At 40.3% G+C, this 15072-nt stretch overlaps 1 protein-coding gene across 1 annotated transcript; it reads left to right on the top strand.

The window, feature by feature from the left end:
• Positions 1–237: 237 nt before the first annotated feature.
• Positions 238–14757, top strand: sf3a2 (splicing factor 3a subunit 2). The gene is made up of 8 exons (XM_022239262.2): positions 238–348; positions 4529–4733; positions 4966–5084; positions 7124–7236; positions 7732–7781; positions 9967–10107; positions 11882–11950; positions 12329–14757. Exons 2-8 carry the CDS (start codon positions 4608–4610, stop codon positions 13094–13096), a joined length of 1386 nt encoding a protein of 461 aa, XP_022094954.1. The 5' UTR covers positions 238–348; positions 4529–4607; the 3' UTR covers positions 13097–14757.
• Positions 14758–15072: the final 315 nt, after the last annotated feature.

Raw genomic sequence — 15072 nt, 5'->3', positions numbered from 1 at the left:
AACTTTTTTTATAACTTGCCAAAAAAACGTTAGGGTCTCGCCGAAAAATTTGGGCCCGGCCTTCTGGAAATCGAGGGCATTGTCTTGGCTCTTGAAAGTTGGATTATAAACGTCAATGTTTTTAATTGTTCCATCTAGGCCTATGCCTTTGTTACTGAAGAACAGAATGAACGATAAACAATGGGCGAAGTGGGAATGGGGAGAAGTGGAAATGGGGCAAAGTAGGGATGGGGCGAAGTGGAAATGGGGCGAATGGCATGGGGCGAGGTGGAGATGGGGCGAAGTGATCGACACCCGTTGCTACTGCAGGCTGTACGTTCGTTCTTCAAACGTTGTTTCGACAAAACGGTAAATATTTGGGTGAAAACAGAACCTTTGAGCAGATTGAATGTACTGTACAGTGAATTTTGTCTCGAACGTAAATTAAAATTGGTTTGTGTGCTGATTATTAAGTTTTACTAGTTTAGGGATATATGGCTCACCTGCATGCTGCCGGGAATGCCAGGCTGGCTGGTTGATAGTCAGCCCGGCAAGCATGGGGTTGGTTCAAGGAGTGATTTTCGCTAGGAGTCATAGCGTCATGTCAACAAGCGTCAACAAAAATTCAAGCATTTTTATGCAAATATTTTATATTTGCAATATTAGTAAATAGTAGGGCTCCCAGTACATATCAAATTCAATATCTGAGTGTGGAGAGTTATTTTAAGGAAAATAAAGCCTGAATGTTAAAGGAGCCTAATTTCACACTTGAACATGGTTGTGAACCGTGGTTTGGCTTCATACATGTGATTGCATAATATAGCTCCATGTTCATGCAGCCCAACCAGCCGCCATCTTGTTTTCGCGTGGCCGGTAGAGTAAAGAAAGATGGCGGCCTCCATACATCGCGAAAAAGTTTTGTTTTTCTGCATGAATCTGGAAGCAAATTCGATGTTTCTTTTACACAGTGGTAGGATGATAAAACCACTTTTAAATTTTTAGAGGGGTACTTTTGAGTTGTTGACACTTTGTTGAGGCTAGTTAGTTGTAGCATACCGGTATGTGTTGACGCTTGTTGACGCTGAATAGCATGACCGGCTTCAAGGGATGTCGGACAGCTCGACCATTTGCCAACTCGACTTCGGACAACTCAACAGTTGAGACAACTCGACCGTTTGCCAAATTGTCCATTAGGACGACTCGACTTTGACAGAGAGACAACTCGACCAGTGAGATCTCTTCACAGAATACAGTCATTTCCCAGTTCAAGATCGCGAAAATTATTCAGTCAGATTACAGCTCTACAAAAATCTTCAAATTCCAGTGAAATGTGGTCACTGCCCACCTTGTGTGATAGAGATACCACCAAATCAGTTTCAAATTTTAAACTTTTATTTCGGATGTACAGGGACAACGAAAGTGGTGACACTTTTTCTCGTTCTGGATCGGTTTCCGGAAAAGTAACCATGCGAGTAACCAGTTCTCAAAGCGTACCCCCAGAACTGTGGTGGCAGCGGAGCGGACGTCAGACCCCACAGCTCTGGGGGTAATTCAAGGGCATCGGTCATGTCGGGGACCAAACCACGATTTAGTGAAGTCCCTGGTTTCTGCTTATGTCGCGTATTCAAGCCACTCTCAGTTATTAACAGGGTGTGAGAATTCAGCTTTTAGCTGATTTCAGCATTTTTGTGCAGATGTTTACCCTGAATTTCAACTTTATACGTGTGCACCTGGTGTGTACAAAAGTATGGGAACGTTTTATGTTTCAGCCTTTTGCTAGCTGTTTTCAGGGGTCATGTTAATTTTAGCGTCAAGCATCAAGTAGCTCCACACATAGGGCTGTAGTGGCTCTCTTTTACAATCTGTCGCCACCACAGCCCTACTTCAAGGCATGTCTTTAATGCCTTGACTTGGCGCCACCCAAGGTCAGCAAATAAATTTCACAGGCCGAGTTCTTCAAGGTGCCATACATTGGAAAATATACGTTTTGGGAAAGCTTTAGGGTGCTCTTATAAAAGTCCAAACTCTAAGGAATACGCCGGTGTAAGTAAAATTGTCGAGTCATTTGCAGAAGATATTAGGATTCAAATTTTGTGACTATCCTGCAGTTTATTCAGGCATTAAAGACATGCCTTGAAGTAGGGCTGTGGTGGCGACAGATAAGAGACAGATTATAAGAGAGCCACTACAGCCCTACGTGTGGGACTAAGCGTCAAGTAGCATCTAAATGAGCATGAAACTCTTGCTTCAGGGTACTTGCGTTTCTTTAATATTCCGCTTCAAGCAATGATGGCAGCATCTGATGGTTTCATATGAATAATTAAATTAATGGTTTAACATGAATAATTATCTTGGTAGAATCAAACTAAATCACAGTTCTCTAGCATCAACAAAGCGTCAACAAGTTATTCAAGCGTATTTATGCCAAAAAATTATATGTACAATATTGACTGGGCATCTACATATCATATTCACTACAATCAAATTTATTTAAAATGATGTTTGAGTGTGGAAATTTCAGTGACCATGTCAATTCTGCTTGTGCAGCCAAACCGGCCACCATCTTGTTTATGCATGGACGACAGAGAAAAGTAAGATGGCGCCCCCGCAGATAGCCAAAAATTGTTGTTTTCCTGTGTGAATCTTGAATAAACTTCCCTGTTTGTCTTACACAGTGGAACATGTTAGAGTTTATAAAATATGATAAAACCACTTTAAAACCGTCAGAGCATATTTTCAAGTTGTTGACGCTTTCTTGACGCTACTTATGCGTATTGATGCTTGTTGACGCTAAATAGCACGACCGGTTTTCAGCTTTAATTTTAAGTGGCCACTCACACCCCTGAATAAAGCGGCAATGACGTCATTTTTATCAGGTCACATGATAGAGATTTTATTTTCACGCAAGAGTTTGGGAAAATAACGAGATTTGAAATGCCAGCAGCCAACATAGCCGCCGTTGCCTTTACTGTTGGAGCCTATAGCAAAATTATTTTCGATCGTTATTTTAGAAATATCGCCTCAGTAAACATGAAATCTGCCACGGTGAATCGAGGGAGATATTTAACGGCAACATTTTCATGCATAAAGTAAACTTCGGCAAAGCTTTATTTTTTTCACGTAAACGTTTTCATCAGCAGAATTGAACTTACCCGGCCACCGAATTCAACACCTCCAGTGCAAAATTTAACCAAAAAATCTCCTCCATCCGCATTTAGAGATACCAAATGAAAAGCAAGTTTCATCTGGGGTAGCATATTTCCTGTAAATTTGGTCAATCAGAGCAATTTGTATTGAAGGTTTTGGCCGATAAAAAAATGATGTCATCTGCAAACTGTGATCTAAAAAAGCTCAAAAGTGACATCATCATTGCATGATTGAGTGGCTTATGCATATTCTGGCATCCTCGCGAGATTATGGTTTGGTCCCGACTTATCGGTCAGGTGTTGGTCACTTCGTCCCATTTCCACTTTGCCCCATTGCCACTTAGCAGTCATACTCATTGCGGGAAGAGTTCCACATATTCACGCTGGTAATTATTCCCTACACTGACCTATTCATCAGAAAGCAAAAACATCCAGAAAAGTTCAATTTAGGAGGGAAAATACGAAGTCGCTCTCTTACAAAACACTTAGAATTTTTCAGACTAGTCTCCTGAATTTTTGTGCACAGGGTGTCAAGTGGCATCCGTGTATGATACTCTTTCCCTAATTAATTAATTAAATGTGAAGATTTAATTTGCCAATTTTTGAGGATTTATAGTATCCCAGTATGGGAAGCTTTAAAATGGAAATGACAGAAAAGTTCTTGGGTTATGAATGTGACAAATTATAGCCTGGTAAAACATTGTTTAGGACTTCTAGTCAGACACTAAAAGCTACATGTACATTAAAACCACAAACACAATTACTCAATTTTCAGGAAAAGCTTGGCAAATTTTAATGTTAAAATAGAACTTTTCAGTACACTTAACCCCTTAAGGAATTCACACAGTTTTTGTATATTGAAGTAGAGTAGATGTGCAAAAAGTGAGTCCTGAAAAATCCATTGCATGGGTCCTTTAACCCTAACTCCTTAGGCCATTTTGGCTAAGGACCCTCCTCAGTCCTCCAGAATCCTCCAATTTAGGGGGTGTAAAAAGTAGATTCTCCCTCAATCTTCCGAAATCCTCCAAAATTTCTTGAAAATATTACTTGCCTCAATTCTTAAAAAATCCTCCGGCAATTCCTGTCATTATGTTGAGGCAGTGTGAATGGCATTCTTGAGCAGTGCGAATGATTCAAAAGAAATATCAGGCTGAATTCATGCATAACTAAGCAAAAACAACACAAGGTCTAACCCACAACTGCCATGCATGGCATCTTAGCAGTAAGCCGTGTACTTTTGCCATTCACCCTCAATCCTCCAAAATTTTCCAAAACTGCCCGAAGGATTTTGGAGGATTTCGGAGGGTTAGGGTTAATAATACTCATTTGCAGTGTCTATGTTTAGGGTGAGTTTTGAATGTTTATAATGTTACTGATCCTTTTTACTGTTTCTTGTACTCTAGCTGTGTGCATACTACTTGAAGTGTCTTGATTGGGACACGTTTACAATCCTTGTAAAGGCAACAGTGCGTCGTCTTCAAGATGGACTTCCAACATAGAGCAGGGGGCAAGACAGGAGGGGGTGGGGTCGCCTCCGAGTCTGAGAGTAATAGAGATCGTAGAGAACGATTAAGACAGTTGGCCCTGGAAACAATTGATCTGAACAAGGTAAGTGTCCAGTGGCTGTTGGAGAACAATTACAGATTCCACAAATGGAAGGGATTCCTGTATTTGAAAGCCTTGTTTGTTATAAACTTAGTCACTGATGTATTGTAGGTGTGGATTTTGCGTACTGCGCATTTTAAACTGGTATATTAACAAATGGAAAGTTAAGGAATTGCAGATTTCTATCCCATTTACATGAGCTTGTTACATCAGCTTGTTATTTTCTTTTGCTCAGGATCCTTATTTCATGAAGAATCACTTGGGCTCCTATGAGTGCAAATTATGCTTGACACTTCACAACAACGAAGGCAGCTACTTGGCTCACACACAGGGAAAAAAACATCAGTCTAACCTGTAAGTCACAGTTTTGTATTGGACTGATCCATCAGGGGCACAGCTGGGGTCTGTGAAGTCGTAGTTATGCTTCTGTTTGTTCTTATGATCACCTTCTGTGCTTATGGCAGTGCTAGTATGGAACTGCCAAGCATGCAACTTGTCCTCTGGCCAGCTCATTTCATTTTCTTTTCTTTTTTTTTTACTTTTAGTGTACACGTATGTTCATAGTCTTGTGCAGCTTGGAATTGCCTCTTTTTTTGCCTTCCCAACTGCATGCCTGAGCTGCAAGGGTGTGAATGATCTGCATCTCAGTATAAATCCATGCTGGCAAGTGGGGCAATGGTTGGAGAGACCAAAATCCTAAATTTGCCTGGCTGCAGACCACATTACATAAAGTGGCACTGTTCATGTTACATTGTATGTAAATACAATAAACTCTCGATAACTCAAACCTCAGGGGAACGGATAAAAAATTCAAGTTATCCGGATTTTGAGTTAACGAACGTTCCCAAGTCTTGCCCACACATACACGCACAGTGCACAAGTAACCCTACTTGCCCCTGTGGTGGCTCTTGGAAATGTCATATAAGTGGTTATTTCCTCATATCCAAGAACTAATTTCTTCTAAAAATCAGTACTTTGCTGAGATTTCATGTTTTTCTTACATAAAATTTTCTATTCTACTGATAAAACATAACCACTAAAACCTTTTTTGTGACAATTCTTTCGTTCAGTGCACACCATGGTGCGAAGAGCACAGCCCTGTGCTTGCTCGCTTAGCTGTGGCCGGGGCTGGGCCCGGGGTTTTTCTGTTTGGCCACATGATCATTCCTTTGTAATCGCCTGAGGGCACACAATTTTGCATTTCAAAACGCTCAAGTGTAAAAAAAAAACAAATATTTGTATGTTTTTGTTTGTCTTTTTATTCCTTTACCTTTCCTTTTTAAAAAAAATTCAAGTGAAATTTGACAACACAAAACAGCATTTCCAGCACCTCGAGGGAAGACATGTCAGTCAGCATGTGGACAGTGCATTAGAGCTGCAGTTGGGCAGGCGGCAGCAGCCATGCTTTAGCCAAGATATCCACAAAGCTTCCTTCATTGCAGTTACACAGCCACCGTAAAGAATCAACAATTTGCTTGCATGCGTGAGGGCTACACTTGGGCCACGATGGCAACCAGGCTTGATTGAAAGCTGGGATTTGTTTATATTGTGGTCGCAATGAGTCAATCACAATGGCACTGGCAGCATGCAAGCTTGTGTCCTCACACAAAAAGAAGAAGTGTGGTTTACAGAAATGACTCATAATTACAGTCTCCGTGTTCTTTTTCCACTCATTGTCAGTAATTTGGTGGCAGGCTATTTGGATCGGCCCTTCAAAACTTCAAGTTAAGCGGATGTACCTGTAGTTGTGTGGGCATTTTGAGTTTATAGAGGTATTTTTGTACATGAAGCGTAGTCTTTTGGCAGGAGTAAGGAATGTCTTCGAGATAAGCAGAGTCTTGAGTTTACTGACTTCGAGTTATTCGAGAGTTTACTGTACATTTATAATGACATTGCAAGCTCAAGTGCCCTAATCTAACATTTAAAATGGAGCACTTAATTTATGGGTAATAGAATGGGTTGTCCAAGTCAAAATGGGGGGGGTTGAGGAACACCCTGGAATTTATGCCTATTGCGATCTGCCACACTTTTCAAATTTTTTTTAATTTAGCATCTTTATAATTATGTTGCTGTGCAAGAAAGTGATAATTTTCATCATCTCTGCAGCTGAATGCATTGTCCCCTCAGTTTCAGAGAAAAGGAAATGCTGTGGTTTTACATGTGAATGCACACAAGTCAAGAAAATGCACAGGAGCGAGTAGTTAATTTTTTAGCCTGTCTTAAAGAGGGTCTGATTACATCTGTTATATCTTACTTTTACAAAATGCAAATAGTAACGGGTGTGTGTAGTAAGTAAACCCGTAGATTTTGGGCTCAAGAGTGAATTTGGAGGATTTAAGAAGTTTCCAATTAAACCTGCCCAAGAAATTAAAACGTTAACCTTTTGATAATAGTGCAAGGAGAGCAGCAAAAGAAGCCAAGGATGCCCCTGCCCAACCAGCCTTACTGGAGAAACCAAAGGTGGACATCAAAAAGTTTGTCAAGATTGGACGCCCAGGTTACAAAGGTATTCATCAGAATTCAAGCACTAGCTACATGTACATGTAGTTGATGACCATAAGAATTGAAATGCTATGCAGCATCCAAGGGCATAAAGTCTGGCTTAGCTCTACCACTCCAGAGCCAAAATGGTTCATTCTTTTGTCCTTTTGTTTAGACATGTCTTTAATACATTACAAGGTTTGTACATGAATATCATTGTAATTGTTTGTGTTTCAACAGGAGTCAGACAGTTTGTGTTTTTGACTCTTTAAACATATTGATCTTTTGTAAAATTTCACATTATTCTCAATACTGAAAAACCAACTTGAATAAGCTTAAACTAGTTACAGATGTTGGGTTGCCTTCATGCCACTTACCCTTTTTAATATCTTTGAAGGTGAATTTAAACCCACAATTTATCTTCTGGAGCTTGGCACTGCTCTCATGATCGTGCTGTAGTCATTTGATTTAGCCTTGCTCTATTTTGGCAATGAAAAGCTTGTTTATTGTTTATTTTCAGTAACCAAGCAACGGGATCCTAATTTGGGCCAACAGAGTCTTTTGTTCCAGGTAGGAAACCACAAACAAACTGTTACCAGCTCCCACAAAATGAGTAATAACGCCTGTTTTCTATAGTTTTGTTTTAATTTTAGAAAGACCATTTATCAATCGAAAGACCCAATACGGATCTTTTGTGGGTCGAAAATATTTCATGTTCCTGTTACAGAGGTAGGCAAAAGGCTTCAAATATCGCGACTGGGTTTGGGAGGTAGACTAGCTTCCCAGAAATCAGTATACAATGAATTTATCTTTTGAAAATAAATACGAGAGAAATAAAGAGGCAATATCTGTCCATAACCAACTGGGCCGCAAGGTCAAATTTTGTGTGTGTTTGGCTGACGATGTAACAGGGAGAAAGGCACAAGAGGCATGCATGAAGCATGCATAAAGATACATGTAAACTGGCATCATTGCTGCCAAAATGCATTCAAACAAAGAGTTTTGATGACTTGTAGAAAATGCACAATATTATACATTAATCTCTAAGATGCATAAACCTAGAATCTTACTCTTAGCTGGTCAAAATGATTGTGAGATTTGTTCGGAAATGAAAGTGTATGAGACATTAAAGATGGAGTGGGACGTAACTGATGTGACATAATGTACATATGCACTTGTAGTGACAACAGATGCCACAGAGATTAACATGGTCAGTATAGGGGTACCCAGACCTGAATCTCAGGCTGAATCACGGGCTACCTTGAATGTGTGTACATGTACATGTGACGGGCTACCTGGAATGTGTGTACATGTACATGTGAAGCTTCTAGAAAAAAGACAGCAACCCAAGTGCGTACTTGTTTGCTGGGTCTACAATTTTCAATGTGTCAAAGAAAAAAGATAAACACGTATTAGATTCTTCTCATTAAAGTGAGTGGATTCAATTCCTATGAAAGTACCTAGAATTTACTTGTCAATGAACAAAGATGACGGCACATAACCTGTCATTATTGCAGGGTTGCTATGGCCGTGGTCCAGCAGCACAGCACCGAACACTGGCAGCTGCAACACAACACAAGCAGTCACTGAGGCTTATGCATCTCTTTTCTAAATTCAAAGTGCTTTTTGCAGACACTGGATATTTGTCAAAGGACTGAAAAGAGTCCTCCAAAAATCCAGATATTGTTTATCTGTAACAACCAAGAAGGAGTGTACAAGACTCCTGTTCAAATTGCACAAGACTGGGGTACATATTATTTTATGACAAAGCACAATAAATCATGCACTTAAACTTGATATATGAAACAATCAACGTAGAGAGCAAGAACCGTGCAAGATCACTGAATTTTGAACATTCCTCTACTACGAGACTTGCATGTGAAAATGCACCATGTTTACAGCCATATCTCCCTGTGACATTTTGGGGTCAGTGGTATACTGGTATCATTACATGTTCATGTACATGTAATGAGTGTTTCTGAAATCAGCAAAAAGAGACTTGCAGAAGCCCATTTCTTGGACGTGTTTTCAATCATACTTGGAAACCTGTTCCTTTTTTTAATGGTAATTTTGGAAGATGGTCTTGTCACCTCTTGGAAAAAGTTTTCTTTCCCTACCTCTTTAATGTGTGTACATTGTGTATTGTAAATGTCTGTAGCTACGAAGCGTGTAACTCTTGTGACTCATTTTGAAGAGTTTGATCACAATTTATAAAGGCTTTTAAAATAGGTACTCTATTGAGTAGACTACTACTTAGGTCATCCATTGTGTATACTTGACCATCGCAAGTGCATGTTGTTTTTTGTACTCGAGAGTGCTTATGCGTTCATTGGAATATACGCAAGATCTCATTTTCATTTTAAACAAGGGACTTCGAACCGGTGAATGCTAGGATTCACACATACAATATAATCAGTGCTGAAGTCACTCTTTGGGTCAATTAATCAGCTGCACTAAGATGCACAGCTGTGTCATTTTGTGCACTGCATCAACTATCCTACACACGAATATCAGATTGCACTGTCCAACAGCTGTGCCTCACTGTTTCATGTGCACCATTGTGCAGTAAACCAAGAGGACTACACAAAAGAGCCTGTGTCATTTTGTGCTGGCAATCAACTGTACACACATTGAACCTGTGCATATTTGTGTTCCACATAAAAACACATGCACAAGAGTGACTGTTGGCATTCATGCATATCTGTGCTGTTAAACCATAGGAGGGTTAAAGGCATTTGTGCTATTTTCCTTCAAGATTGACTACCCAGAGATAGCTGAGGGTATAGTGCCCCGACACCGCTTCATGTCTGCTTATGAACAGAGAGTGGAGCCCCCAGACAAGAGATGGCAATACCTTTTGTTTGCAGCAGAGCCCTATGAGACCATAGCATTTAAGGTACGTGTCATTACTAAACAGTACCTTTGTCCCATTAGAAAACAAAACACAACAGAGAATTTTGTTAAATCTTCAGAACAAAATTTGTGTGAAGTACATGTAGTAGCACAGCAATTTAAATCTCTGTGCATTGGCAAATGATAGTATGTTTATGCTTTGTAAGGGTTTCACACAGACATACATTTATATAGCTTTTCTTTGGACGTTTTCTTACATGTTCAGTATTGCCAGGGGTGTGAAATCTCTACTTTTAGCAGATTTGCCTTTTTTTGTTGAATATGCCAAATTTTATTTTCCACTTTTTGGCTCTAGACAATATTTTTCCCTTCAGGGGCCAATTGAATACTAACCTTTCATGAAAGTGCTGGCACCTAGATGTTTCCCCTCAGGGGCCAATTTAGTACTAAACTTTCATGAAAGTGCTGGCACCTAAATGTTTCCCTTCAGGGGCCAATTTAGTACTAAACTTTCATGAAAGTGCTGGCACCTAGATTTTTCCCTTTAGGGGCTAGCACTTAGATTTTTCCCTTTAGGTGCCAATAGATCACTAAACTTCCATCAAAATTCTAGCGCCTAGTTTTTTAGGAGCCAGGCTACCAAATAATTTTTTTCTGCATAAAGGGTTGGCCCTTGCAGTCCCAAATGCTCCAATTTCAGTTTGATTTTACATACACCCTAGAGGGTTAGGGTTAAAGAACTGAAATTTTGAAAACATGGTTAGATCAAGTGGGAAAAAGGTCAACTTGCTCTAAAACCCCTGATATTTGCAATTTTGGTATACACGTACCTATTACTACATGTAGCTCATTTTAACCCTCAGGAATTTCAGCCAAATATGAAGACAAAATAAAAATGGAAAATATGCATACCCTAAATTGCAAGACCAAAATGACCAATGGTCGCACCAGGTGGCTGTATAATGCACCACTTAGCATTTACATTTCAAACTTTTCCACGGGCCCTTTTTGGGCCCTGGATCCCAAGCCATGTATGCTTTGTGCCTCATGCTCGCAATTTCAGCAGTTTTCAGCTTTTTTAAATGTTCCATTCACACCCCTGTATTGCTAAGCTATCTGGTTCATAAGTGTGATGTCACTTCAGTTTGATCTGCGCTTCTTGCGCATAGAGTTTACCCACAAGCATGAAATGGAAGTTAATGAGTAACTTGAGTGTCCATTCAATGGGAGCTTGTAATCAGTGATGCATGCGCATGTATGATGAAATCACTTGTGAACCGGATACAGAGTGTTCAGATTTGAGTTAACCCTTTGAGTTACATGTCTGTTGAGGTATCTGTATTCAACTTTATTGCTAACCATCAACTATTCAGCAATAGGGCTGAGTCTATCAAGATGCCAAGCATGCAAGTTTCCTGAGTGCATGACATCAGTCATAGCAAAAACAGCCGTCGTGTGAAAACTTTCTGAGGCACAAATAACTGTAGGTTATCAGATAAATTTTTTTTCCTGACATAAAAATATTAAGAAGACATCTAATACAAAACCTGCTGCAAACTGCCTGCTGGCTACAGTGGCCTAAAATACTAAATCAAAAAAGTAGGAGGGCCTGATGTTTTGATTCCTTGCTTGCTTATTTTTCTCTGTCTAGTTGTTATTTTTACCTTTGAGAAAGATTCTACTTGGATTGAAACGTTAGGCTCCCTACTTTTTGGAAAATATTAAGAGCACTTTTTGAAAGGCAGAACTTGTTGTAATGATTGCATGAATGATGTAATGGTCTGCAGACTTTGGTCATTGAAATTATTTGCTTTCAGGTTCCAAGCAGAGAGGTGGACAAGTCAGAGGCCAAGTTTTGGACTTCTTGGAATAAAGAGACTAAGCAGGTGAGGGGTTTTTCCGAGATTAGAACTGTGTGTCTGGTAGCTAGGCAGCATTTACAGGATCATATCTGAAATGTATTAGGGTTTTGGTTGCTGTTCGAGCATTTTAACAGCATTTCATTTGCTAGAAGGACTTTTGTACTAATTTGAGAGTAGTTTAAACTACACTAGCATATCTTTAAAATTAACAAGGATGTTTGGAAAGCTTCAGAGGTACAGCCTTTCCATCAGTCCTTTTTGTAGATATTGATGCCCTTTGAAAATTCAGCAATTATTCTGGTAGTTTCTTCCAGGGATTAAGGAAGTGTTAGAAAGGTATGTGACATTCTTTGGAAGTGGAGTTAATAAATTGCTTTACTTGCTCTTTTTATTCTTGATTAGTTTTTCCTGCAGTTCCACTTCAAGATGGAACCCAAGCCCATGCAAGGTGGTGGGGATGGACCTGGTCCTCGTATTCGGGGCCCCATGCCGGATAATCACCGCTCCAACCAAGGACCACCTCGTCCTGAGATGCGTGGTCCCCCTCCCCATCCCCAAGGTGGCCCGCCTCCTCCAGAGGGCTTCCGTGGTGGCCCACCCCCTCGTGGACCTCCACCAGGTGGATTCCAAGGACCTAGGGGTGGGCCGCCTCCTCCAAGAGCTCTAATGGGTGGCCCCCAACAGGGTCCTCCCATGGAGGGTCCACCCATGCGAGGCCCTCCGCCCCCATTCGCAGGACCACCTTTCCCTCCAGTGGGTGGGCCGTCTGAACCCCCAACATCTGAAGGAGCACCTCCCAGGCCCCCTATGCCGCCTCCTGGGATGGGACCACCTGGTCCCCCTCAGGCTCCTCCAGGACCACCAGGACCCCCTGGCCAGGAGCATCCTCCCCCTATGCCACCCATTCCTCCACCCCCACCCCCGGCCATGTTCTCAGCTCCCAGTGGCAACATACCACCCCCACCTGTGCCCCCACCAGGTATGCCCCAACTGCCTTCCCTTATGGGCATGAAACCGCCCCCTATGCCTCCAAACTTCCCCCCTCCACCCAATGCGATGCCTGGAGGTCTCCCTTTGCCTGTTCCTCCGCCCCCTCCTCCAGCAGCTTTGCTTCAGTCCAAGGGGGAAGAAGAACAGGATGACGGGGCAGCTGAGGAAGACGATGATTAATTTTGGCTTACTGAGCCCCAGGAGCTGGCTGGTTCCCATATCACAAAGCTTACTAACTGGACAAATTTGCTAAAAGAAGCACTATTCAAAAGCTGTGGGCTGCATCTGGAAATAATGAAATATGTTGTTATGGAAGCCACAGGCTTCATTATACCATGGTTGTCAGCATTACTACTAGCCACTAGTACTTGGTATGGGCATAACCATGGAAAACCTGGAATTTATTTAGAAGCCATTACTACGTTGGCACCACACGCGTATGTGTTTGTAACTTTGCAACTTCTGTAACAAATTCTTTATAACATCAAATGTGTTTGATTGCACTCAACGTAATAACAAACCCACACAGCTGCTTGCACAAGCTTCTTGTCTTGTGGAAATAAATCTGTGCTCTTTCTTAAGTAAAGCATTAACTGTATACGGTCTACTCTCGATATAAAGAACAAAACCAAAATACTATTATGAACAGCAAATTGTGTGAATTTTTTTACTTCCAGTACTTTTTTGTTTTTCAACTCCTTTTTTAACGAAGTCCTGGTTATAACAAATTAATTTTTCTGGTCCTTGCATCTTTGTTACGAGAGCTGACTGTATATTTTCCCTTGGAATATGTAATACGTATCTCATGTTCAATCCCATCTCCCCACGAATCTGATTGTCACAGTTTGCCAACAGTCCTGTTTTTGTCCAGTAATCTGACACAAACTGACCTTCATGTAGGCCTTTACTCATTTCCAGAGTACCAAATGCACCAGTGTTGGCACCAAAATATTTGTTCCATTAGTTTGTACATTGTGAGTTATTTGTATCTTTAAAACCCAGTTCGGTAAGCTTAGAAATATACACATGTAGTTTAGAAAAATGTTGTTTGATACAGTGCAAGGAAGACGGTCATATGCAACTTGCTTTTTGCTTTTAAATAGGGTAAGAATTTGGGAATGGGCACATGTAAGTGCGAAGTTGTATCCAAGTCATTTTTGTCAAATCTGGAGTCATTTTGTCTGGGGCCAAGTCGTATTACAAGTTAAGTTTTCTTATTAAAAGGCAAATTCCATGTCTATCTGACATCATCATTGACATGATATTTCTATACTTTTTCATGCATATTTAGTTGACAATGCACTTAATGATGCTAGCAAAACAGTTCTGACCTCATATTTATGATAAAACATCAGTATATTAAAAACAGTTTGCTCTTGCACAAAGAAACTCTTAGATGTATCCGTTTTCTTACATTTGTCTAATAACAGTTATGTCAACAAGTGCAAATCAAATCCCAAGTCATTATTCTGCAAGTCAAGTCAAAAGCCAACTACTTCAAGTCAAGTCTCAAGTAAAAAAATGGCACCTTGAGTAGGACTTGAATTAAAGTCAACTTTGCAAGTTAACCACTTTATACTTGATTCCAAACATTGCCTTTATGTGCTCTTCAACTAAATGGTGACCAAATGTTATGTAAAAAAAGCTCAGAAATTTTCAAATGTGGCTTCTGAGAAAATTCCTCAATGACTTAGTGTCTATTGCATGTGAATGATCAGCTGTAATATAGTGCTTCAAATTCTGATGAATAGTATCAGGTTAATCCAAAACTTTCATGACTGGAAAATGCATTACAGCCCAACATGTGTAGGCCTACTGGTACTCATGTTGGAAAACACATTTAACAAATTAGAATAACCACTTTAAGGAACGGTCTTAATGCTGTTAATTTTAATGTTCCTTGTGGATTGGCATTGAGTTGTTGCATTCAACTTAGTGAAATTAGAAATTACTCTTTAATTTCGATAACAGTCCATAATTTGTCCATGTTTCCAGTTTGTTGGTTGCGTGTTTATTTACTCCAGTTTAGGAAAAATGAATATTCTTGCATGCAGAGCTAGAGCTGCTTTGACTTTAATTAATGGTTTATTTTAGTCAAATGAGTATAATTTCAAATAGAGCATTTGGTTACAGAAGTGTAGTATTGCCGGCGTAAA

Source organism: Acanthaster planci, linkage group LG21, assembly GCF_054643075.1.
Source record: "Acanthaster planci isolate LZ-2023a linkage group LG21, COTS_SCS, whole genome shotgun sequence".
Classification (NCBI taxonomy): Eukaryota; Metazoa; Echinodermata; class Asteroidea; order Valvatida; family Acanthasteridae; genus Acanthaster; species Acanthaster planci.
This window is presented reverse-complemented; position numbering and strand designations above follow the sequence as displayed.